Source organism: Canis lupus, chromosome 7 (genome assembly GCF_048164855.1).
Source record: "Canis lupus baileyi chromosome 7, mCanLup2.hap1, whole genome shotgun sequence".
In the NCBI taxonomy this organism is placed as follows: domain Eukaryota; kingdom Metazoa; phylum Chordata; class Mammalia; order Carnivora; family Canidae; genus Canis; species Canis lupus.
In genome coordinates this window covers 5,344,868-5,371,066 of record NC_132844.1, presented here as the reverse complement: position 1 = coordinate 5,371,066, position 26,199 = coordinate 5,344,868, and the positions used below count along the sequence as shown (strand labels likewise).

General features: G+C 46.0%; 1 protein-coding gene and 1 long non-coding RNA gene across 16 annotated transcripts in view; one reads left to right on the top strand and one right to left on the bottom strand.

The window, feature by feature from the left end:
* Positions 1-26,199, bottom strand: part of SLC22A16 (solute carrier family 22 member 16) — a 68,922-nt gene that overhangs the window by 19,851 nt on the left and 22,872 nt on the right. For 5 of the 15 annotated variants that reach the window (XM_072831753.1, XM_072831754.1, XM_072831764.1 and 2 more), the window contains exons 1-2: positions 20,427-20,547; positions 5,363-5,842 (exon numbers count right to left, since the gene is read on the bottom strand). In XM_072831753.1, coding sequence (XP_072687854.1) covers positions 5,363-5,842; positions 20,427-20,479 — 533 coding nt within the window. In that variant the 5' untranslated portion in view covers positions 20,480-20,547. Of the gene's footprint in view, positions 1-5,362; positions 5,843-18,728; positions 18,819-20,426; positions 20,552-22,656; positions 22,942-23,259; positions 23,355-26,199 lie in introns of those variants that run through there. The other 10 variants (XM_072831759.1, XM_072831762.1, XM_072831756.1 and 7 more) reach the window with 6 other exon arrangements.
* Positions 21,231-24,453, top strand: LOC140636513 (uncharacterized). The gene is made up of 2 exons (XR_012033708.1): positions 21,231-21,645; positions 23,777-24,453. It is a non-coding gene; the product is annotated as an uncharacterized lncRNA (long non-coding RNA).

The following is a 26,199-nucleotide window of genomic DNA, read 5'->3' as shown; positions in this document are numbered from 1 at the left end:
ATGGCTCTCTCCTTCATATTTCCTGAATTGGTTGGTTATCTTTCTTCTTCCTCCAGCATAGTGGTCACTGAATCACATCAGTTTAAAAATGCCCCCTCAATATGTGTCCACCTTTGCCTCTCTGTCTCTCCTGCCTTCATTCAGGCCTTCGCCTCCCCCTACAGCACTCATCCCCACGGCCTCCCAACCAACCAAGCCTGAGCGCACCTCTCCCCCACTTCCCAGAAATAAAAACAATCCCAGGTGTAGTTTTGCTTCACTACCTTTATCTATTCTATCTGTCTGCCAAATGGGCCTCCCCACAATTCCCTGAATGCGCTAGGCTCTCTCATCCCATGAAGTTGTCCCCCCACCCCATAGAAAGCCTTCTCTATTGAGCATTTAAAACCCAGGTCAATGGGGCACCTGGGTGGCTCAGTGGTTGAGCGTCTGCCTTCAGCCGGGGCATGATCCCGGAGTCCTGGGATCGAGTCCCACATCGGGCTCCCTGCATAGAGCCTGCTTCTCCCTCTGTCTCTCTGTGTCTCTCACGAATAAATAAATAAAATCTCAAAAAAATAAAAAATAAAGTAAAACCCAGATCAAGTGTGCAGCCTTTTCTGACCAACCTCTGGGGTCTTGCAGCAGAAATGAAGAGAAAATGGAAGGTAGCAATTAGGTATTCAGGCCTGGGTTCAAATCCCAGCTCCATTGCTTACTTTCTAAATAAATTTTCTGTGCCTCCTTTTCCATACCGGTACTTAAAATAGGGCCAATAGTGCCTACCTCACAGATTTCTTTAAATAATTAAACGAAATAATGCACAAGACATTTAGAATAGTACCGAGTGCATAGGAAATGGTTCATAAATGTGAGCTATTGTTATTTTAAGAGCATTTATCACATTTCATTGAAATTATCTGTTTAAAAGTCTTTCTCCTCCACTGTTAGCTCTGTAAGGATGGGATCAGATCTTATTTCTTTGCTTTTTGTTATTTTTTATTATAATATATCATACATTCATCAGAATACATAAAAATATATATGTACAATTTGGAGAATAAAGACTAAAACATCTATGAAATCACAACCCAAAGCAAGAAAGATCATTGCCACTCTCCCAGTAGCACCTGAGAGAGGTGCTCTCTCTCACACCTCCCTTTGTGATTCCAAACCCCAAAATCCTTCCCCCCTTTTGGAAGGACCATTATCTTAATTTTAGAGACCATCAATTCCTTGCTCTTCATTCCATTTTAACATAGGCAGCCCTAAACAATACAGGTTACTTTTGCCAGTTTTTGAACTTTCTATAATCAAATGGTACTATGTGTATTATGGCTCTCTTCTTTCACTCAATACTATTTTTGGAAACTCATCTCTGTTGTTTGTGTAGCTATAGTTCATTCATTGAATGGCCACATATCCCACAGCAAGAAATACTACAAAACACGTGTCTACAATATGGCTGACGTACATTTGGGTTGTTTGCATGGCCAGGCTGGTAGCAATAATGCTGTAGGAGCCTTCTAATGCATGTACCCATGTGGACGTGTGCAAGAGCTTCTCCAGAGTACAAGCCCTAGAACATGTGAACTGTACCTATCATCAACTTTTCTATATAATGATAAACCATTCGTCAAAGTTTTTTTGATTTGCATTTTCAATTTGCACTCACACCAGCACTCACACTCCTACTACTCCGTATCCTCACCAACACTTAGCATTACAAGAATTTCTACTTTTGACAACTGGTCAACAATAAATGGTACGGTTATATACCACTAACACCTTTTTCATCTCTTCATCAGCCATTTGGATGTTCTCTTTTATGAAGTGATTTAAAATCTTTTTCTCAATCTTCTGTTAGGTTGTCTATCTTTTTTTCCCAATTGATATAAAAGTCCTTTAAGTACTCTGGATTTTAATCCTTTGGTTACATGTAAAGCAAATATTGTCTCTCTCGCTCTCGGGCTTGTCTTTCTTCTTAATGGTGTCTTTTCATGGACATAAATTCTTCTAGTGAAGTCAAATTTATCTATTTTTTTCCTTCGTGGTTAGTGCTTTTTGTATCTTCAAAAAGGTCATCTCTTCCTTCAAGTGGGTTCTGAAAATATTCTCTCATATTATCATCCTAACATTATATAGTTTTCCCTTTCCCATATGTATCTTTAATCATTCTAGATTTTAATCCTGATTTTCATAGTATAAGGTGTGAGGAAGGGACACTGGTTGTATTTTCTTCTATATGGCTAACAGTTGTCCCAGGACCACTCATTAATCCTTTTCCTGCTGATGTGTGATGCCTTATTTGTTCCATAGTTATATCTATAAATGCACTACCCATGGTCCTCTAAGGAGCTATTAACAGTTTGTCTAATGATACATCTATTTATCTTAATGACTTGATTCTTGAAGTTTGCTATTTTCTCTATGGAAGTTTGTCATTTGTACACACGTTTTTGATATATTTATCCATGCATATTTTACATTTTTTGGCTTTTGCAATAGCATTTTTTTAACTTTTTAAAAATTGAAGTATAGTTGACACATGGTTACATTAGTTTCAGATGCACAATATAGTGATTCAACAACTCTACACATTATGCTATACTCACCACAAGTGTAGCTACCATCTGTCCCCACACAATGTTGTTATAATACCATTGACTATATTCCCTATGCTAATAATGACTTATTTATTCCATAACTGGAAGCCTGTATTTCCCACAGCCCTTCACCCATTTCACCCACCCCCCACTGCCTCCTTTTTGGCAACCATCAGTTTGTTTTCTGTATTTATGAGTCTTGTTCTGCTTTTTATCTGTTTGTTCATTTGTTTTGCTTTTTAGATTTCACATATAAGTGAAATCATATGATATTTGACTTTCTTTGACTTATCTCACTTAGCACAGTATCCTTCAGATCCATCCATGTTGTTGCAAATGGCAAGTTTTTGTTCTTTTTTATAGCTGGAATATTATTCAGCCATATAATATTATATATAATCTATTAATATATTATTAATATATGTCACGTCTTCTTTATCCATTCATCTATCAATCAACACTTAGGTTGTTTACATATCTTGACTATTGTAAATAATGCTACAATAAACATAAAGGGGCATATACCTTTTCAAATTAGTGTTTTCATTCTCTTTGGATAAATACACAGTAATGGAATTACTAGATCATATGGTGTTCCTATTTTTAACTTTTTGAGGAACTTCCATATTATTTTTCCACAGCGATTGCACCAATTTACATTCCCACTAACAGTGTGAAAAGGTGCTTTTTTTCTCCACGTTTTCACCAATACATGCTATTTCATCTTTTTTTTATTTTAGCCATTCTGAGATGAAAGGTGGTATCTCATTGTGGTTTTGATTTGCATTTAGTGATGTTGAACATCTCATGTGTCTATTGGCTATCTGCATGTCTTCTTTGGGAAAATGTCTACTCACGTCTTCTGCCCATTTTTTTAATCAAATTATTTTTTTGGTATTCAGTTGAATAACTTCTTTATAGCTCTTAGATACTAACCCATTATGGACATTTCATTCACAAAGATCTTCTCCCATTCAGTAGGTTGCCTTTTTGTGCTGTTGATGGTTTCCTTCACTGTACAAAAGCTTTTTATTTTGGGGTAGTCCTAACAACTTATTTTTGCTTTTGTTTCCCTTGCCTGAGGGGACATTTCTAGAAAAATGTTGCTAAGGCCAACAAATAATCAAAGAGATTATTGCTTATGTTTTCTTCTATGAGTTTTGTGGTTTCAGGTCCCATATTTAGGTTTTTATTCATCCCGTTTATTTTTGTGTGATGTAAAAAAATGGCCTGGTTCCATTCTATTGCATGTAGCTGTCCAGTTTTCCCAGCACTATTTATTGGAGAGATTGTCTTTTCTTCATCATATATTCTTGCCTCCTTTGTTATAGATTAATTAACCATATAAATGTGACTTTATTTCTGGGCTCTGCAGTGGCATTTTAAAATTTTTTATATTAGTTACTAGTAGATAGAAACATAATTAATGTATATGTATTGATAACATGTCCAGTAACCTCATTAAATGTTCCTTAGGTCAAATAATTCATCTGCTGTATTTTCTTCATACAGAATTATAATGGCTAAAAATAATGACTTTTCTTCTTTCTTTCTGCTTCTTTCTTTCCTCTGCTTCTCCCTCTCTTTTCTTTCCCTGTTTTGCTTTACAGTACTAGAATCTCCAATACAAAACAAAGCAGAAGCAGTAGTTCATATGTCCTTATATGTTCCTGATTCCAGAGGAAAAGCTTTTAACATTTCACAGTGAAGATGTTCATGACAGATCTTTCTGTAGAAGATCTACCTATCATCAGGTTAAGGACATTCTACTTTTAGTTATGTCATGAATGGATTTTGAAATTTATCAAATGTTTTTTCTATATTTATTGAGTTGATAATATGAGTTTTGTCCTCTAATCTGTTAGTGTGGTAAATTCCATTGGTTAGTTCCTAATACCTAAGTATATTTCAGACCTTATTCCTCTGCTTTCATGAATTTTAAACTCTCATATTTTCTATCTGTCTCTCTGATGTTTATTATTGATAATTTTTTCTGAACTCTCATTCATTTTATTCATTCTTTCTTTTCTTGTATATAATATGTTGTTTAAAATATCCAGGATTTGTCAGTCACTTATTTTGGTTTTTATTTCTAGATGTTCTACACAGTTATTCTTCAATTTTATATCATTTAAAAATAGAATTAAATAAATAAATAAATAAATAAATAAATAAATAAATAAATAAATAAAATACAATTACCAGGATCACCTGCCTGGCTCAGTTGGTGGAGCATCTGACTCTTGATCTTGAAAGGTTATGAATTCTAGTGTCATGTTGGGAGAACAGCTTACTTTAAATAAGTAACTTAATTAATTAATTAATTAATTAATTAAGTTTATCTCTTTAATAAAATACAATTTCCAGATTTTTATAAATAATTTCAAGCTTGTCTTCTATTCCTTTAAGAGCAATAAACATAGTGAATTTATTACTTAGATGCCTGACAATTCCAGTATTTGAGGTCTTTGTTCAGAAGGCCTGCTTTTGTTGCCTATCGCTTCTGCTGACTCTCACTTTATGAAACACAAGTTATGCAATTTGCCCAGGGCTCATGGCTAATAAGTGGTAGCACCAGGATCTGAACCCAGGTAGATTATCTTCAGAATCTAAGCTTTAACCACTATGGTTTTTGTGTGTCCCTAAATAGTAGATCAGCAAAGAGGTAGGTATTTAGATAGGAGGTATGAAAATTACTAAAGTTTTGAACATAATTTCCTGACCTCTAAGAAAACCAAATAGGAAGAACCCTACACTGATGCAATATTTCATTTTACCTGTCAGAAAGGTAGCCAAAAATCATCGCTCCCAGCAGGACTCCCAACATAAATACGGGCTGGATCACCTTTGCGAACCATTCTCGGTTACAGACCAGATCCCACTGAGTCACCACGGTGCTGTCCCACTTGCTCTTGTCATAGACGTAGCCATCCACACAAGGAAAGCTACTCTTAGGGCCATTATAATCAGAGTTCAAACCAGACTTCTCATCCCTCCGGAATCTGTGACAACTTGTGAGCTCCCAGACCTCACCGTTCTGTAGCTGTACTACAATCCGATCTTCATGGCCTGTGAAAAACAGGATCCAGATGTCCTCCAACCTCCAACTAGAGATATTGTGGGAAAGAACTCGACTCACGTTGCCTGGAGGCCTGCAGGTATGGTAGGGGGACACTGTCATGAACACAGAAGCCAAGTAGTGGATACCACAAGAGATGTTCTGGAAGGCACATATTAAATAGAGGACTATCTGAAATCTGCAAAGAGAAGAAAAGCAAGTTATTAATTCTGGCATATGGGCTAAAAAAGACTATAAATAAATATGAAGGTTGTTCATCACATTTAGCATAATATATATACAGATGGATAAATACAGAAATAATTATAGATATGTTGCCATACATATCTATATGTATATATAGATATATATGTATATGTATATGCCATACATATCTATATGTATATATACTTGTGATATATCTGTGACAACTTGTGAGCTCCCAGACCTCACCGTTCTGTATATATACATATATATATATATATATGTGTATATATATATATATATATATATTAGTATACATACATAGCTCTGTCTGTTAGGAGGACCCACACGTAATGACATTGCAATAGGGGAACTAAAGGGACCACATGAAATACTGCTTTTTTTGCACCTTTTTCTGCTTCTATTCTTGCTAGGACATACATCCTTTCCTTACACGTGCCTTATAGATCAGATAATGTATGTCCTCCTTATAAAGGCCAAGGAATTAATGTTATTTCTTTGGAGTCTTCCGTCACAGTAGATAACATCCAAGGAGTGACCTGGTGGGGTCATCACGAACGTTTTCCAAGACCACTAACTCACCAAGACCTCTGGCTCCAGGGCATAAGTGACTTGTGGAGAGCACTTAAACACTCATCTTTGTTTCTGGGTGCCTGAGAAGACACGTGCACCAGACCACCATCCCAATAAAAACCCCAGACTCCAAGCAAAGATGAAACTTTCCTTTCCGAGACTCCCAGAAGCTCTGTCTGTATCTGCTCTGTCTTCAATAAACTCTGCTCTCACTTCTTGGCTCACATTTAATTTCTATCTTTTTTGGTTTTTGTTTGTTTGTTTGTTTTATTTCTATCTTGTGTGAAGCCAAGGACCCTCCTGGCTGGTCCTGTGGGACACCTTCAGGGTCCTTGAACCTGGCCAACCTGCATCAACATCCCAGTAGCAACACACACCCAGTGCCCAGATCTTGTTTTCTAAAAACCATTCTCCAGTAAAAGGAACCAGGAAAAGTGGTTGATTTAAGACCAGGACAGGGAAAATAAAACCTAGGCCTAAAGCATCTTATGGTACCAGGAAGTAAAGAAACACTCAAAATACAAAAGTTTGGGGCATGTCAAAGGGATACAGGAACCAATTTGAAAAAGCTCCCAACAGGCAAGGCTGAAACAATCTAAGCAACAAAATAAATAACATGGTATATCCCAAAGTATGAAATAAATATACAAGTCTATAAGCTGAGGTTTAATTTTATGTGTCAACATGACTGGGCTAAGGAACGCCCAGCTAGCTGGTGACCATTATTTTTGGATGTGTCTATAAGGTTGTCTCTGGATGTGATTAACATTTGAATGGGCAGATGAAAGAAAGAAGATTGCTCTCACCAGTGGGGGGCCTCATCCAATCCACCAAGGGCCTGACTAGAACAACAGGCGGTGGAAGGGCAAATGTGACCTTTCTACTGGAGCTGAGACCTCCATCTTCTCCTCCCCTTGGACACCAACAGACCTCATTCTCAGGCTTTTGGACTCAGACTGAGACAGGGAAATGGAAGGACTCCATAAAAACCTACTTCTTGCTCCTTTTCCTGCTTCTAATCCCGCTAGGGCCTGTAGGCCCACTTCACACATGCCTCAGAATGCAAACAGTGTATGTCCTCCTTGTGAGGGACACAGAATTAATGATTTCGTTAGAATAGATCATATCTAAGGAAGAATCAGGTGAGAATGGCCAGATGGAGTTACCATATGCATCTTCCAGGTCACCAGCACTAGCCATCTCGATGCCAAGCCCCACCTCCCAAGGAATAACACTTGGGCCTTCGTCTTTGTTCTAACGGTTCCTGGATGCCTGGGTAGAAACATACACTGGACCATGATCCTCAGTAAAAAACCCCAGGCCCTGAACAAAGACAAGATTTCCTCCTTTCCTTTCTGAGTCTCCCAAAAGTACTGTCTGTACCTATATTCTATCTACTTTCAATGAGCTCTGTTTTCAACTCCTGCTGGCTCAAGTTTGATTTCTAGCCTGTGCACCGCCAGAGACTCTCTTGGCTGGTCCTGTGGGTCTCCTTCTGGGTCCTTGGACCCGGCCTGCAGGCAGCTAGACCAAAACTTACATCATCAGCCCCCCAATTTTTAGGCCTTCAGACCTGGGCTTTCCTGGATCTCCAGCCTGCACACAGCCCATTGTGGGACTTGTCTGCCTCCACAACTGTGCGAGCCAATTCTTATAATAAATCCTGATCTATCTATATCCAATTTGTCCTGTTTCTCTGGGGGACCTTGAGAAATGCAGAATTTGATACTGAAGGTTGTTTTACAGGAACAGAACTTTAAGAATGAGCTTTCTGAATTGGTTCTGGGGTTTCTGGAATTGGTCGTCTAACCTGCTCAGATTTAAAAACATCGGGCAGTCTGGGTGGCTCAGCGGTCTAGCACTGCCTTTGGCCCAGGGTGTGATCCTGGAGACCCGGGATCGAGTCCCACGTCAGGCTCCCTGAATGGAGCCTGCTTCTCCCTCTGCCTGTGTCTCTGCCTCTTTCTCTGCGTCTCTCATGAATAAATAAATAAAATCTTAAAAAAAAATAAAAACATTGATGACTCTATTTCTAACGTAAAGGGAGCACTGACCATCCACAGTGCAAACTGTTTATAGAAATACACAAAATTGGGACACTTGGGCGGCTCAGTTGGTCAACAGTCTGACCCTTGATTTTGGCTCAGGTCATGATCTCAGGGTTGTGAGATCCACTGGGCATGGAGCCTGCTTCAGATTCTCTCTCTCCCTCTGCCCCTCCTCCCCTCTCTCTCTCTTAAAAAAAAAAAAAAAGGAAAAAAAAAAAAGAAATACACAAAATATCTGCACTGAGTACTCCTAATCAACCCCTTATAAGAAGCAAAAGGTTCAGTGACTCTGTATATGATACTTTCAAACATGCTTTGAGAACCAAAGATTGTCATGGCATTGGTTGGTGGCTCCTAACGTCCCTTCCCTGCAAGAACAAGTGAAAGAAAAAAGAATTCCCAGCCCAAGCACTGCCTAAACCACCTGATAACTAGGTCTGTTCTGAAGTGGAGCCTTATCTCTTTTAACCACAGGCTTGAAATTGCTGAAAATCAAACAGAACCTCATTCTGTGAGTGGCTGAATGACAATGCCTAATTGACCTCTTTGAGTTTGGAAGGCAGCGTATATTCTTCGTTTGAATGTGACTCTGGCCCAGCTACTGAGTGACCCACTAAGCTGCTAGTTTCGAGTGAAGCCCAGAACGAGAGAAGGCTCTGCAACAGGTGCAGGCCGCTGTAGAAGCTGCTCTGTCACTTGGGCAGATCCGACGGTGCTTGAACTGTCAGTGGCATAGGGATGGATGCTTTTTGGAGCTTCTGACAGGCTCTTATAGGTGGACCCTAGCACAGGCACCTAGGATTTTGGAGGAAGGCCCTGCCATCCTCTGCAGATATTTGCTTTCCATTTCAGAAACAGCTCTTGGTGCACTATTGGGTCTTAGCATAAATTGAAAACCTGACGGTGGGCCACTGAGTTACCACACGACCTGAGCTGCCCAACATCAACTGGGTGTTACCAGTGGGTGTTACCTGACCCACTAAGCCACAAAGTTGAGCATCCACAGCAACACTCCATCATCAAATGGAGGCAGACAATAGACGACTGGGTGAGCAGATCCTGAAGGCACAAGAAACGAGAGAAGTGGCCCAACTGTTTACAGTCCACATTCCCACTATACTGCCTTCTTTTTATTTTTTTTTCTGATTAAAGTGCGCTTTTTAAAAAAAAAAAAAAATTGTCGTAAGAACACTCAGCATTCTATCTATCCTGTTCACAAATCACAAGTGTACATTATTATTGACTCTACGTACAGTATTGTACAGCCGATTTCTAGAGCTTATTCATCTTACTTAACTGAAACTTTATGTCTGTTGATTAATAAATTCCCATTTCCCTCTTTCCCCTCCAGCCCCTGGTGACCACCATTCCAGGGTGTTTTTTTTTTTTTTTTTGAATTTTACTGTTTTAGATACCTCTGTAAATGGAATCACGTAATACTTATCTTTTTGTGTCTGGCCTATATTACTTAGCAAAAGGTGCTGCATATTGCAGAATTCCTTCTTCTTCTTTTTTTTTTTTTTTAAGGCTGAATCATATTCCATTGTAGGTACATACCACACTTCTTTCATCCATTCATTTGTGGATACACACTCACGTTGTTTCCACATCTTAGCTATTGCGAATAGGGCTCTACACGGAATACCCATAACCATGGAAATGCTAATATCTTTTCCAGATCCTATTTTCAGTTCCTTTAAATATATACCCAGAAGTAGGATTGCTGGATCATATGGTGGCTCTATTTTTAATTTTTTGTTTTCCATACTGTTTTCCATAGCGGCTGTGCCAGTTTGTGTTCCCATCAGCAGCATACAAGTGTTCCAATTTCTCCATATCCTCGCCAACATGTGTTGTCCTTTGTTGTTGTTTTTTAAATAACAGCCACCCTAACAGGTGTAAGGTGATATCTTATTGTGCTTTTAATTTGCATTTCCCTGATGATTAATGACAAAAGGCATTTTTTCATACACCAATTGACCATTTGTGTATTTTCCTTGGAGAAGTGTCTATTCAAGTCATAAGCCCCCCCCTTTTTTTAAGATTTCATTTATTTATTTTTATTTTTTTAAGATTTCATTTATTTATTCATGACAGACACAGAGAGAGAGGCAGAGACACAGGCAGAGGGAGAAGCAGGCTCCCTGTGGAGAGCCCGATGTGGGACTTGACCCCGGGACCCCAGGATCACGGCCTGAGCCAAAGGCAGACACTCAACCACTGACCCACCCACGTGCCCCCATAGGCTCATTTTTTAATCAGGTTATTAATTTATTGGTTTTGAGTTGTATCCATTCCTTATTTTCTTAGAGATTAGCTCCCTATCAGATATATGGTTTACAAATATTTTCTCCTACTTTGTAGGTTGACTTTTTACTCCGTTGATTGTTGCCTTTGCTGTGAAAAACCTTTTTGGTTTGATATAATCCCACTGGTTTATTTTTTATTTTTGCTGCCTGTACTTTTGATGTCATACCTACGAAATCAGTGCCAAGATCAGTGTTAGGAAGCTTTCCCCTGTTTTCTACCGTGAATTTTATAGTTTCAGGTCTTTAAACACTGCCTTCTCCCAGCTTGCATTGATGGCCTCATGGGAGTTCCCTATAGTCAGCTGAACAGAGCAAAACACTCGGGCCTGATTTTACAGATGCTTCCACGCAATATGCAGGCACCACCTGAAAGTGGATAGCTGAAGCACTACAGCCTCTGGGCTATGTCTGAAGGACAGTCCTGAAGGGAAATCCTCCCAGTGAACAGGACTTGGAGAAATGTACCTAGCTGTACTCTTCACTCGGAAGGAGAAATGGCCAAACGTGATCAGATATCAACACATAAGCTGTAACCAATGGTTTAGCTGGATGGTCAAGGACTTGGAAGGCGCATGATCAGAAAGTTGGTCTCAAAGAAATTTGAAGAAGAGGTATGTGGAAAGACCTCTAGGAATAGGCAAAAAATTTGAAGACACTTGTGTCCTATGTGAGTGCTCAGCAAAGAGTGACCCCAGGCGAGGAGGATTTTAATAATCAAGTGGATAGGATGATCTGTTTATGGATACTAGCTGGCTTCTTTCCCAAGTCATCTTGTCATTGCCCATTGGGCTAATGAACAAAGTGGTCATGGTGGCAGGGACAGAGGTTATGCATGGGCTCAGCATCTGGGTGGGCTGATCTGGCTACAGACACCACTGAGTACCCAATCTGCCAGCGGCAGAGACCAACACTGAGCCCCAGTATGGTACCACCCTTGGGGTAAATATCTGCGTATTGCACAGAACCATTTAGGCAGCACTTGGTCCTTACTAGAATAGACACTCTGGATATAGATTTGCCTTCCCTGCACAATGCTTCTGCCAAAACTACCGTATTTACAGAATGCTTTATCCACCATTGGGTATTCCACATAGCATTGCTTCTGTTGAAGAAACTCCCCTCACAGCAAAAGAAATACGGCAGTGGGCCCATGCTTATGTAACTTACTGATCTTACCATGTTCCCCACTATCCTGAAGCGGCTGGTTTGCTAAAATAGTGGAATAGCCGTTTGAAGACTCAATTAGAAAGCCAGGTAGGTGGCAGTATTATGCAGGGCTAGGACGAGATTCTCTAGAAAGCTGTGTATGCTCTGAATCAGGGTCCAATGTAGGGTGCTATTTCCCTCACAGTCCACACTCATGAGTCCAGGAATCAAGGGGTGGAAATGGGAGTCGTACGGCTCAGTGTTATACCTAGGGATCCATTAACAACATTTTTGCTTCCTGTTCCCACACCTTTATGCGCTGCTAGCCTACAGACCTTAGTTCCGGAGAGGAGAAGAATGTTTCCACCAGGAGACACAACAATGATCCCACTGAACTGGAAATAAAGACTGCTGCCTGGCCCTCAGCCCCAGAATCAAAAGGCAAAGAGGGGAGTTACAGCGTTGGCCGGTGTGGCCGATCCTGACTACGAGGGGGAAGTGGACTCCACGATGCTGGGAAGGAAGAACACATCTGCAATACAGGAGATCCCTTAGGGTGTCTCTGAGTAGCACCGTGCCCTGAGATGAAGGTCAGTGGAAAATTATAACACACCCTCCAAGCAGAAATACTAAGAAATACTAAATACCAGACTCTCGACAAATAACAAGCACATCGCTCTATCAGGTAAAGGTCTGCAGCCATAGATCGGATAGGGAGCTAACGTCTAAAAAAAAAAAAAAAGGAATGCATTATTTTTAAATGCATTTTTAAAAATCCTGATTTTAAAAAATGTACCTGTGACTTGAATAGATACTTCTCCAAGGAAAATATACAAATGGCCAATAGGCGTATGAAATTAGATTATTGGAGAGAGCGAATTACTCCTGTCAGTGTCTGCATTCAGTCTCATAAGTATTCTACGTCAGCTGGCCTCTGGAAAACTCTAGCATTTCTTCATGGACAGGAGAGTAAAGACGCCACCCAAGGCCTCTGTGTCACTAATGCCAGCGGCCTGGGCCTTGCACGCCCAGAGACGGCGCAGGTCACATTGTGAGAACTGGAGGCCTACTGTTCCCTACTGTTCCCCCTCTCAGTCCCCCCACACGAAATACCTCTCCATCCGGCTCCTCCTTCCCCTCCACTGCCTGCTTCTCCGGGCTCTCCCTATTTGCTTCCCTGCCCCCCCCACCCTTTTACTCATTTCCTCTCCCATTTCTCTCTTCCTCCTCTCTGACCCCATACACAGCTGAAGTCCTGTTCTGCTATTTATGTTGATTTTTTTTTTTTAAAGAACACCAGCTGAACATTTTCTATTTCTCTACCCAATCAATGACAACAACAAAGGCCCCTGAAAGGCTGAAACCAAGGTCCCACGGAGGCAGAAACTGTGATGCAATCAATTCCGTGTCTCCTGTGGCTCGTAGCATGGGGTGTCGTGCAGTGTATACAGAATGTCACAGAATCCCTCGGGGTTAGAATCCACAGGCCTGAGGTTAATGCATAAACTCGGTGCCTCTGGTAAAGACAGGTGCTCAAGAGACCAGTTAGAGGGTCCCCTGGGGGCTCAGCGGTTGAGCGGCTGCCTTCAGCTCAATCCCGGGGTCCTGGGATCGAGTCCCACATCGGGCTCCCTGCAGGGAGCCTGCTTCTCCCTCTGCCTGTGTCTCTGCCTCTCTCTCTGTGTCTCTCACGAATAAATAAATCGAATCTTAAAAAAAGAGAGAGAGAGAGAGAGAGAGAGAGAGAGATCTGTGTATAAAAATTTTTGAAAAAAAATTTTTAGACTGAGTACGCCATCAGCAAAAAAAGAAGAATGTGTGCGTGCACAGATGTATAAGATGGACATATCTTTATATAATGAATTAACATACTGTGCGTACTGAAATAAGAACTCGCATATACATGTACTTATGTGCATACATTGTGCATACATTCATACGTAAAACAGGTGTTTGCATGGTACTCCCAAAGATCGCCTTTGCCACCACAGGGGTGGACACACCCCCACCTTGGAGACTATCGCAGGTGTGCAATGCTAAGTGACGTCACACGAGTGGTGGTGTGAAGTGACCGAGTGGCAAGCTCCCCGAGTCCTCCGGGATGACTGCCAGGACGGTACGTGGCCACCAGTCCTCATGTCTCATAGAACCCCTCGAGAGGGCAGCCCCGGTGGTGCAGCAGTTAGTGCCGCCTGCAGCCCAGGGCGTGATCCCAGGGTCCTGGGATCGAGTCCTGCGTCGGGCTCCCTGCACGGGGTCTGCTCCTCCCTCTGCCTGTCTCTCCGTCTCTCTCTCTCTCTGCCTCTGTCTCTATAAATAAATAAATAAAATTTAAAAAGAACCCCTTGTAGATAAAGAAGTGAAATGGACTCAATTTGACGTGCTGCGGCTCTCAGGACACCCCACACCGAGCTGGCCACGGGTTCAAAACTGCGCCCTGTTCCTGGCACTGGCCCAGCAGCCGGTCCAGAAAAGAAAGACGCACAGCTAAAGGCACAGCGAGAACCGAGTGGCCTTCTTCTAGCAACAGAAGGGGAGAGAGAACACACAAACACCATCCTCAGGGGCTCTGGGGGATGGGCAACCCAGAGGAAAGCCTAGAGCCCCGAGGCGTGCGTCCTTGGGGTCACGGTGAGCCAAGTGTTCTTCCAGGAAGGGTGCCCCCCGGAACAGCTGTCCGAAATCTGCCTGCGTCCACCGCACACGGAGGGGCTGCGCAGGAGCGGCGGGCTGGGAAGACAAGCCTGCTCCGCTGTGACTCGAAAGCCCCCCCAGAGGCTGAGATCACAGCTGGACAGGGTGGTGCTCGAACCCTCGCCCCCGCAGGCCACTGGCCCCGCAGCACAGGCCGCCGGACGCCCCGGTGGAGCCACGGGCTGAGGCCCTGCCCTCGCCTGCACACACTAGGCCTCCTGGCAGCTCCTGGCAGGCCTGCGGGTCACCTGCCCCCGGCGGCAGGTGTGCGAATTCAGGTGTCTCCTCCCGCCTGGCAAGGTCTCAGGAAGCGTTTCCCAGCCCGGAAGGGTGACCACAAGCTAGAAGGGCCCGATTAGAGACTTCGAGCCTTTCTGCTGCTGTCAGGCCAGATTCTCGACCGGCCTGTTGTTGCACAGCAGAGGTTCCCCGTTTCCCTCACCGGTTTACACCTGCTGCTGTGCTGTACCTAAACACCTGCTCAGCACTGTCCCGGTCACCGAGGGTCGGATCATGCGCTTTAGTGTCTGGGCTGCCACCTAAATAGTTTCAGCCCCTGGAATGGCTGCACCATTAAAAAGTTCACACTCTGCTGACCATAACTCCCCACCCTCCCAGCCCCCCCAGTCCTTCCCACTGACCCCATCCCCAGCACCAACCAGGTGCCCAGTCTTTGGATCCCACCTGCTTCTCTAGTTCATTGCCACTTTCCTGGCTTTAGTTCCTTCCCCAGCCAGTCCGAACCCCACAGTCAACACTAGAACTACCTGCCTACCTACCTACACACACACACACACACACACACACACACACACACACCAGCACCCACTCTGCCAGGCCTCCGAAGCCAGGATTTGTCTTCTCTGTCCCACCCCTAGTGATCGTGGCTCAGGAGGTCTGAGGTAGGATCCAGAACTCAATACAAGCTTAAAAAGCTTCCTAAGAGATTCTGATATGGATGAGAAGCACTACCCCCAGGAAATCGAATCCTCTGGCTGAACAATCTGTTGATACCACGTTTGACATTCAAAATATTTAGTAATTGTTGTGCAGAAACTGGAACTCTCATAAACAGCTTGTGAGGGTATAATTTGTCACAACCATTTCTGCAGATCTGTTTGGCAAGTGACCACGGCCACGCTCGGCCACAGAGCGATTCCTCTCCTTGGGTACGTACCCAACAAAATGTGTACACAAGTACCTTAAAAGACGTAGACAAGAAAGACTACGCATGATAAGCCCAACCTGGAGGCCATCTAAACGTCCATTAACAGCAAATGAGTAAGTGCCGTGACATACTGTGCCAGTGAAGATCGACAAAAGTACCGTGACATGCCATATGTGTGAATCTCCCATATATGATGTTGAACAAAAGAAGCCAGACCAAAAGTACAGGATCTTTTTACTCCGTTTATATAAAGTTTAGAGTCAGGCAAAACTAATCTATGGCAGTAGATGGGAGGACAGTAGTAAGTGGGAGAGGGGACGGTGCTTGGGAGAGGGCGTGCGAGGGGTGGTCCGGCAGTGGTAACAGGGCAGTGTTCACTTTATGCTGACTCATCAGACTGTAGATTACGGTGCGCACTTTTCTGTATACGGGCAATATATCAATTTAAACATTTTATATCTGCAAGCCCCAGAGAGCGGGAAAAGCATTCCCCAAAGCCCTGCTGAGGCATGATTGGACGGGGTACCAGGTCACACCCAGTCCGCCACCCGGTGCCTACCAGCTGGATCTCAGCCCTGAATGGCCTCCCAATCCATATTGACAAGGAGACGTCTTGCTGAGCAATACATTATTTATCCAGCTGCCTATTAAATATCTCCACCTGGAATTCGCACAAGGAACTCAGTAGATGCTCAAATTGATCCAAGCCCTGGGCCTGCCCCACCTGGAGTGAAACTGTTTCTGAGTTTCTGACGCCACTGGCTACACAAGCCAGAAACACGGGGCATGGGGTGGAAGGCAGACAGATCCTGGCCACCTCGCCTTCATAACCAGGAGGTCCCATCAGTTCCACCTGCTAAAACTGTCCAGTCCCCCCAGCCCACATTCCCCCTGCCTCGGTCCAGACCCTCCTTATCTCCCACCTGGGCTCTTACCTAGGTCTCCTCTGGACTCTGCCCAAACTCCTGCCCTTCCGACGCACCTTCCATTCTGCAAAGTGACCTTCCTAATACCTGAACTCCTTAGCATACCATATAAAAATATATTTGGGGATGATTGTGACAGCTTACCTCTCACCCTCATACTTCATACTCCAGGAATAATAAATCACCCGTCAGCCTCCAAACAACCCATGCTAGTTCACATAAATATGCTTTCTATGTGCCAGAAAGGTCCGGAGTATCCTTTCAATTCAAACTTCCCTTTCCCTGTTGCAAGGATAACTTCTTGAAAAAAAAAAAAAGAAAAACAAGACCCTACTTCCCCAGGCATCTAGCATTGGGACATATCACTCTCTCCCTTACCAAGACTATTGTCCATCAGTTGTCACCTGTGTGCCCAATAGAAGGCCCCACGCGGGGTCATAATTATAGATACAACACATCTCAGGGATCCCTGGGTGGCTCAGTGGTTTAGCGCCTGCCTTCAGCCCAGGGCATGATCCTGGAGACCCGGGATTGAGTCCTGCATCGGGCTCCCTGCATGGAGCCTGCTTCTCCCTCTGCCTATGTCTCTGCCTCTCTCTCTGTGTGTGTCTCTCATGAATAAATAAATAAAATATTTTTTAAAAATTACAATACCTCTTAATGACTTAAAAAAAGATACATCTCTGTGTTCACAGCAAGAGAGACACTAATGGAAAAAGAATCATACAAATACAATAGGCAGAAACCCCAGAAGCGAAGAAAAGCAAAAACGACCAGAACACCCAGAAAATGGCCCCTTGTAATTTCGGTGACAGATGAAGAGATTACTTTTAGCCCTAGACTTACATCGTTCTGTATAAAGAAGCATGACCGGTGGCATCCCACAGTGGTTAAGAGTGTGGACTCCAGAGCCAGACTGCCAAGGTTTGAGTCTTGTGTCTATTACTTACCACCTGAGACCTTGGGCAAGATCCCTAAACCTTCTGTGCCTCAGTTTCCTTATCTGAGAAGTGGGTTGTTGTGGGAAGACTTAATACATGTAGCGCACTATGGCACAGTGTAAGTGCAGAGAAGTGCTATTATGATGTTCATAAGGTGAAGTCAAAAAAGAAAAACCAAAACAGCTTCATATAATGAGAAAAAAAAAAGAAGAAAAGCAAAACAAAACTACCTGTGTCCATAGGTGTAAATCAGCTATGACTCCACATTCCAACCTGGATATTTTAAATCATTTCTGCCTTTAAACCAAGACAACCCAGGGATCCAAGTTCTTAGGTTATCCCAGCATAGATGCCTGGGTGTGTTTCCTCGATTCCCTCACCGGGACCGTAAGCTATGAAATTGATGGACCTTCAGGATGGCTGCAGGACAAGACCTGGAATGGCTTTTTAATTCTTAATTAATTAATTAATTCTTAATTCTTAGGTGTTCTGCTTTCCTCTCTCAAAGGTAATTAGGATAGTGCTTCCTCACTCTAGAAATGACTAATGGGAAATGATAGATGATTAGAGTTCTCTGCTTAACACTTTCACTAGGTCTCCTTAAAAGAAGGTGAAATAACAAAACACGATAACCCCCCTTTCTATTTATAAATAATAAAGAGCACATTTAGAGCAAATGTCAGAGAAACTCAGGGGTGGGGGGGACCAGAGCTATGGTCACACTGTTTTCACCTTCTTCTACAAGCACCGGCTTGTTACCCTTGCCTTGCTACATGCTGCTTTTACAAGCCAACTGTTCCCACCAGGCCGGGGCTTGGGTAACAGTAATAGCCACAATTTACTGAGAACTTACTTGAAAGTTAAGACGTCTGCGTACATTCTTGTGGCCAGCTAAGAGTGATCTCCCCAAACCCGCCATGGAGAGCTACATTTGACAGTGTGGATGAGGACAGTGGGAGCAGATGCCCCAAGCACAGAGAGAGAGCCTCGTGCTGTGGATGGCAGAGCTGCCCACCCCCCTGGGTCCCTGGATGACCCAATGGGACACAACCTACCCTGAAGAGTTACTGGAGAGGGACACACTTCCAACTGAGGGATCTCTTTGTTAGCCAAACACCAACAGATACAATGAGCTTAATTAATCCCTAAAATACAGAGGGAAAGAATGGTGTTAGTGCCTCTTACCTCATAGGGTTACTCTAAGGGTGTAAGGAAGGGCGCCTCGGGTTACTCTAAGGGTGTAAGGAAGGGTGCCTGGGTGGCTCAGTGGGTTAAGCATTTGGCTTCACTCAGGCCATGAGCCCAGAGTCCTGGGATTGAGCCCTGAAGCATCATCATCATCATCACCTTCATCATCATCATCATCATCATCATCATCAGGCTCCCTGCTCAGCGGGGAGCCTGCTTCTCCTTCTCTCTCTGCCCCTCCCCCTGCTCATACTCTCTCTCTCAAATAAATAAAATCTTTAATAAAATAAATAAATAAGCAGGATGTAATGAGAGGCTGCATGTGGAGTCCTTATAATAAATATTTGGATTACTATGATTACAGATGAGGAAGTAGTAGGCGAAATGCTCAAAACCCCCAGTTAATACGTGGTAGAGCCAGGACGGACACTCCGACATCCGACCCCAGAGCTGATCTTGTCACCCGCATGCCCTTCGGCGTCAAGAAGCCTGAAACAAGTTACTCTACAAGGAGCCCGGGGGAGTCCTGGGGTTGGGCCCTAACTGTGCTCAGGGGAGCATCAGGATGGGGAGCGTGGGCTGTTAGACCCGTGGTGTAGACACGAGCCCCCGTGTTCTCGCGTGTGAAACGGGGGACACCGCCCGTCTCAAGGAGCTGGAGTGAAGATTCTGGGGCGGGGGGGGGGCAGGGGGGGACACGGAACCACAACCAACACGTGTGCAACTTTCCAGTTTGGAGAGCGGCACATCGCCTCTCCCCTACAGGCCTGGGGGGCGGGGTTGGGAAGACAGGAATGACGGCGATTCCCGCGCTGCGGGTGGGAAACTGAGGCACGACATCCCCAGAACCCTAGTAGAGGTGAGGGGCGGGCCACGACTGCGACTCAGCTGCAGCTCCCCGCCAAGGGTTTGGCCCTCGCCCAGCAAACCGTCCCGCGTCACCCCCAGGAGCGCTGCTCCACGGATGAATGAATGACATATTTTAATGCCTTAATGAATTTTAACAAATGAAAGCGGGTGCCAAGGGGCTAACTCGGCGTCCCTGGCCCCACCCGCCTCAGTTTCCCCGAGCGCTACACTGTGGGTGCAAACGCCTCGGCGCCAAGGGCAGCGCGTGAAGCGCCAGCGCCAGCGCACCCGGCCCCCAAGGGGCGCTAGAAATGGCCACAAAACCCCACTAACGGTGGTTCCTGGGCCACCCCTGCCGGGACCGCAGGCGTCGGGGACGTGGAACAGGAGCCGGCCTGGCGGGGGCAGAACCGGGCGCGGGGGCAGGCGCTCCTCGGCTCGGGTGACCCGGGCCCGGCTGGCAGCCCGCACGCCGGCGGGGGGGGGGGGGGGGGGGCGCCCCGAGCCAGCCCAGGGCCCTGCTCCCCGGGGGGGGGTCCCGGCGCCAGGGTCCGAGCCGGCGGTGTGGACGCGGGTCTCCCGACTTCCCCACGAAAGGAGGGGGCCGGGCTTCCGGACCGCGAGCCCCGCGCGAGGACCCCAGGAAACGGACAGAAACAGGCCGGGCCGGCGCCCTCCGCCCTCCGCCGTCCTCCTCCCCACCCCCACCTCCCTACCTGCCGAAGTGCCCCACGCGGTCAAAAATCAGCTCCAAACTCTGGGACCGCATGGTGCCGCCGTGCGCTGCGCCCCCAAGCTGGCCGCGCCGACCTGCCCAGCGCCCCGGCCGCGGGCACCGCGCCCCGCCCCGCCCCGGCCCCCCCGGCCCCCCCGCCTGGGTCCCTGCGCGCCCCAGGGTGCCGGGCCGGACGGCTCCCCCCCCACCGAGGTCCGAGCCCCGCCCCGCCCCGCCCCCCCCCCCGGCCCGCCCTCTGGGTCCCCCGTGCGCGCCCCAGGGCGCGGGGCCGGGCGGCTTCCAACCTCCGAGGCCAGATCCCCGTCCCGGTCCCCGTCCCCGTTCCCGTCCCCGCCCCGTCCCGGGGGCCCTCCCCGCCCTCTGGGTCCCCCGTGCGCGCCCCAGGGTGCCGGGCCGGGCGGCTCCCCCCCCCACCGAGGTCCGAGCCCCGCCCCGCCCCGCCCCCCCCCCCCCCGGCCCGCCCTCTGGGTCCCCCGTGCGCGCCCCAGGGCGCGGGGCCGGGCGGCTTCCAACCTCCGAGGCCAGATCCCCGTCCCGGTCCCCGTCCCCGTTCCCGTCCCCGCCCCGTCCCGGGGGCCCTCCCCGCCCTCTGGGTCCCCCGTGCGCGCCCCAGGGTGCCGGGCCGGGCGGCTCCCCCCCCACCCGAGGTCCGAGCCCCGCCCCGCCCCCCCCCCCCCCCGGCCCGTCCTCTGGGTCCCCCGTGCGCGCCCCAGGGCGCGGGGCCGGGCGGCTTCCAACTCCGAGGTCCGATCCGGGTCCCCGCGCTCCGCCCCGCCTGGCTCCGGGTCCCCCGCCCCCCCTCTCTGGGTCCCCCGCGCGCGCCCCAGGGCTCCAGGCCGGGCGGGCTCCCAACGTCCGATCCCGATCCCCGCCCGGGACACGCAGGTCCTGGGACTCGGGGGCTGAAGGGCCCTTGGTTTCTGGACTCCGCTCCCGCCCCGGGCAAGGGCCGCTTTCTCAGGGGCCAACAGTTTGAGGGCCAGGACAGGGTCCCCGCGGGCAGAGTCAAGAATGGATCCTGATGACCCTGAGAAGTGACAGGGACTGGCAGGGCTTGTTCACGGTTTTATGTTTCCCAAAAGGGCAAAGGAACTCTCCGGGTAGAGACTCCAGCAGAAGAGTCGGGGCGAGAAACTTGGACTTGAACAGGATTTGAGAAGGAGGGAGAGCCCACTCCAAGGTCCCTCCCTCACCTGCTGGTAGGTTCTGGGTACCTGCCCTCTGTCAGTTAACTGTCAGTGAGAAATTGTGTTTTCAACCCGTTTATGGTGTTTTTCAATGGTCAAAAGTGGTATTTTTTTAATGAGGTCAAAATCATAAATAGTTTCCTTTATAATTTGTGACTTTTGTATTTTGTTTAAAAGAATTCTGCTTTACTACCATGAGGTCACAAAAATGTTCTATTTCCTTCTAAAAGTTTTAGCTTTTGGCTTTTCTCATTTAGGTCTTAAATCCACTAGAAGAGATTGGTTTAAGACTGAGATTCAGTTTTGGGTTTTTTCCATACAGATTAAAAAAAAAAATTTGTCCCAGCCCCATTTATTGAATACTCTATCCTTTTCTCTGCATTGCCACCTCATCTCCTATAAAGTTTTTCTTTCTCTGTGGGTTTGTTCTGGGCTCTCTAAATCTTTTCCATTGATCTATTATATCCATGTGTCTTTATTATTGTCGTTTTATACAATCTGCTCCAATTAATCTTTTGCTACTATTCCAAAATAGGTCTTATCAAAGTCACCATGATCTCCATGTTGCCAATTTCAATGGCCAATTCTCAGTCCTTATTTTATTTAATGCCCTCTGTTAAGGAAAAAATATTTTAAAAGGTATAATCATGCCTCTCGTAGAAAAATAAAATGAACAAGTCACTAACTTTATTTTACTCACGAGTTCATAAGGGAACCAATAAGACGTTACAACCTGTTCAAAGAAGAATTCAATGACCCCCACATATAAAGGCAGCAAGGAACGCTAGTATGAATTTATAAATAGAGGCAAAAATAGTCTATCCACCGCACAATTGCATTTCGCCAATTCTATCAGTGCATCAGTTGCATTCCACGAAACACAATTCATTTCCACAGACAAGAGTCATTCACATTATTATGTTTTCTACAACTTACAACATTGTAAAAATAGTTCAAAAACAATGAAAGATGAAGAGAACCCTAAAGAGTATTCCAAAAAAAAAAAAAAAACTTTTTTCCCACCTCAAAGTGTTCCAAAATGTTTACTGGTACCACAATATCAGTTTGTCTTTTTTCTTCAAACATCTTCCTTGGCGTCTGTGCTTCCCCAGTCTGTGATTTTTCATCTCACCTTCCCGCTTGCTGTTCTCTCGGTCACTTAGATCCTCCTCCTTCTCCCGTCTCCTCTAAATGTCAGAGTACCCCCGGCCTCTGAGCTCTTCTCTTTTAACATTCCTCCTCGGTAGCATAATATAGTCCAAGAGTTGGCCAACTACAGCCCACGGACCAAATCTGGTCTGCTACCTGCTTTAGCAAATAAAGTTTTATTGGAACACAGTCACGATCATTCATTCATATACCGTCTATGGCTGCTTTCATCCCGCAATGCCAGACGTTGGTGCTTGTAACAGACTGTATGGTCCACAAAGCCTAAAATATTTACTATCTGGCCCTTTACAGAAAAAGCTTGCCAACCCATGATCTACTGCTGTGGCTTTCAAAACATATATTAATGACTCCCAGATCTATGTGTCCCAGCTGACCTCAGCCCAGGACTCCGGAATCGCTAATACCACCGTCTTCTCCACTTCTCGCCCACAGGTCTACAAACCACCTCAAACTTACCATGGCCACCTTCATTCCCACTCCTCTCCATTTCCCAGCTCAGCAAACGTACCTCTTGCAGCAGTTGCATAGGCCAAAACCCCTGGTGTCTCCCCCTGGAGAGACATGAGGAGGTGTCTGAGAAACAAATAACCCTATTTTTTGTCAGCCCCAAATACCTCTACCGTCCTTCTGACAGCCTTTATTTCCTGACCCCCAAATTCCCTCCACCTCCCTTCCAAACTGCTGCTCCCAATTCTCTTTAGCTTTCTCAGGCAACTGCAACTGGTTGCAACGGGCAGCCTGGCAGAACGTTTAAGGATATTTATAAGATTTGGTCCTTCACCTAGTATTTATTTGTGTCTGCTCTGTGTGACGGGGAAAACAGGAGTTCAAGTTGTGATTCCTTATCCTGAAACTTCGACACACACACACACACACACACACACACACACACGAGCCAGGCCCTTAACATTCATTAGCTCATTTACTTCTCACGATGGTCTGAGATCAATGCTGTTCTCATTTTTGTCTTCAGGTAAGAAAAATGAGAGTCCAAGATAATAAGCAATCTTTTAAGGTTGCCCACACCTGAGTTGCCGAGCCAGATTCCAACCCAGCTCTGTCTTAACTCTGAAACTATCGCTCATAACCATGACACTGGCACTGCTTGTTACCAAAAAAAAAGTGCAGAATTGTGCAGAGTGACCCTTCACATGACCGGATTGGAGACCTGGTGACTTCGAACCACCAGGTTCCCCCACCTGCCTGAGAAGGCCTACACGTGACTCTGCCTTTAGCCCTCAGACGCTCATCTGGCCCGGTGTTCCAGTCAAAGTCCTTAAAACTCAAAGAAGGAAGTAATTACTCCTGGGTGCGGTAACCTTGAAGGCTTCCAGAAGAATTTGATATTTGATTCAAGATGTGAAGGATAAGGAAATATTGCCAGGCAGGGGCAAGGTAGGAAGTATGTTCCGGTAGAGAAAATAGCCTGAGTAAAACCCCAGATGTAAAAATCCAGGCATGTGTGAGGCCCCAGTGAGAGGCACAGCAGCTGAAGGGTTGAGAGCAGGAGTGCTTTGTGCCCAGCCTCGGGCCTGCCTGGCCCGCACGAAATAATGGGTACGTTTACCTGACCGGCCTTGAAAGGCCCGCTCTCCAATCGACACCCTGATTGTAAATGCCACCTTCATCAATTAAAAACTTTGACCCCTCGCCCAAGTCACATCTCTCTGGTATCAAAACGGTTGAATTCAAGTTAACAGTCCTACCTCATAAGGCGGTGGTGAGGTCAAATGAGACATAGCTTCCTGGAAAGGGATTCCAGGTGAATAACTCTTACACACTTTTAACAGTGTGCCTAGGCCATGGTAAGTGCTCGATAAAAGCTAATGCTGGGAGGCCTGGGGGGCTCAGTGGTTGAGCATCTGCCTTTGGCTCAGGTCGTGATCCCAGGATCCTGGGATCGAGTCCCACGTCGGGCTCCCTGCATGGAGACTGCTTCTCCCTCTGCCTTTGTCTCTGCCTCTCTCTCTGTGTCTCTCATGGATTAAATAAATAAATAAATAAATAAATAAATAAATAAATAAATAAATAAATTTTGAAAAGCTAATGCTGTGAAGATAGGCCAAGAAGGATAAGTAGGTTAGAGGCACAGCGCTTGGAAGCTTCAATTTTAGGTTGTGATTACAGAGCATGAGTTAAGGCAGTGAGGAGCCACCGAAGGCTTTGTCCCGTGTAGTGAACAAAATATGTGTTGTGAAAATTGGTCTGATAATGGGGGTGTGACAGAGGGAGGGGGAAGATGGAGAAGGTGGTGGTAGGACAGTCAATTGGGAGGTTGATATATTTGGAGCCCAGTGTTCAGGATACAAATTAAAGAGGTGATAGCAGAAGCAGAACGAAGGGGCTTCCCATTCAAGTGGCAGAGAAGGACGAAAGGCCGCCTTTGGCAACTGGCTGCCTGAGGAGGGCACACACGTAGAGGAGCTGAGGAGTCCCCGGGCTCACAAGGCTGAGTGCGGACAGGACGGCGGCCTGGCCTTTGGGGCTCCTCCCTTTCCTCCCTCTCTTCCTCCTCCTCCTCCTCCTCCCTCCCTAGTCCTCTGGGAAAGATGCAAGTTGCTCTGATCCTCTGAGCGGCCTTCCCCTGGTGCATTTGGCTGGCACACCCGCTGAGGGCGCCGGTGGGAGCAGCTTTAAAAGGACTGGTTCATGAACAAGTGCAATATGTCAACAAAGACTCAAGTGACTGAAATGCTTTCCCTCTTATCATAGAAGATAAACAAACAGGATTTGCAGAATGTGCAAAAGAGTTGAAATAACTGTTGTAGGTCTCTCTTGGAAACCAAAAGTTTTGGCAAAGAACCTTGAGTGTTATATCTGTGTTAGAAATGTAGGGGCACCTGGGTGGCTCAGTCAGTGGAGCATGGGGCTCTCCACTTTGGCTCAGGTCATGATCAGGTCAGGGTGGTGAGATGGAGCCCCGCATGGGCTGTGCTCAGGGTGCAGGCTGTTTGAGATGCTCTCCCTCTCCCCCTTCTCCCTCTAAAATAAATAAATAGATAGATAGATAGATAGATAGATAGATAGATAGATAGATAGATGATAGATAGATCATTTTTTAAAAAGGATTTCAATAAAAAAATGTAGAACATAGCAGAAGATGGATCTCTCCCACTTCATGAGAAAGGTGCAAGGTGTGTGTGTGTGTGTGCATGCGTGTGTGTGTGTGTGTGTGTATTTACAAGTCTTGTGAGTGAGCTGGACACCAGTGACACCCGGGAAGCAGCTGTGGGTCACAGTGATACTGATCAAAGTAGTCAGAAAGCCAGGAGCCAGTCTGAGGAAGGAAAGAGAGATGTTCCTAGTCCTGCATCTAAAACGTGTCCCTTATGGGGCCGGAATGCTAAGTGGGGCTGCAGAGTAAGGTGCCCGGAACCATCTGCAAGAACCTGCTGT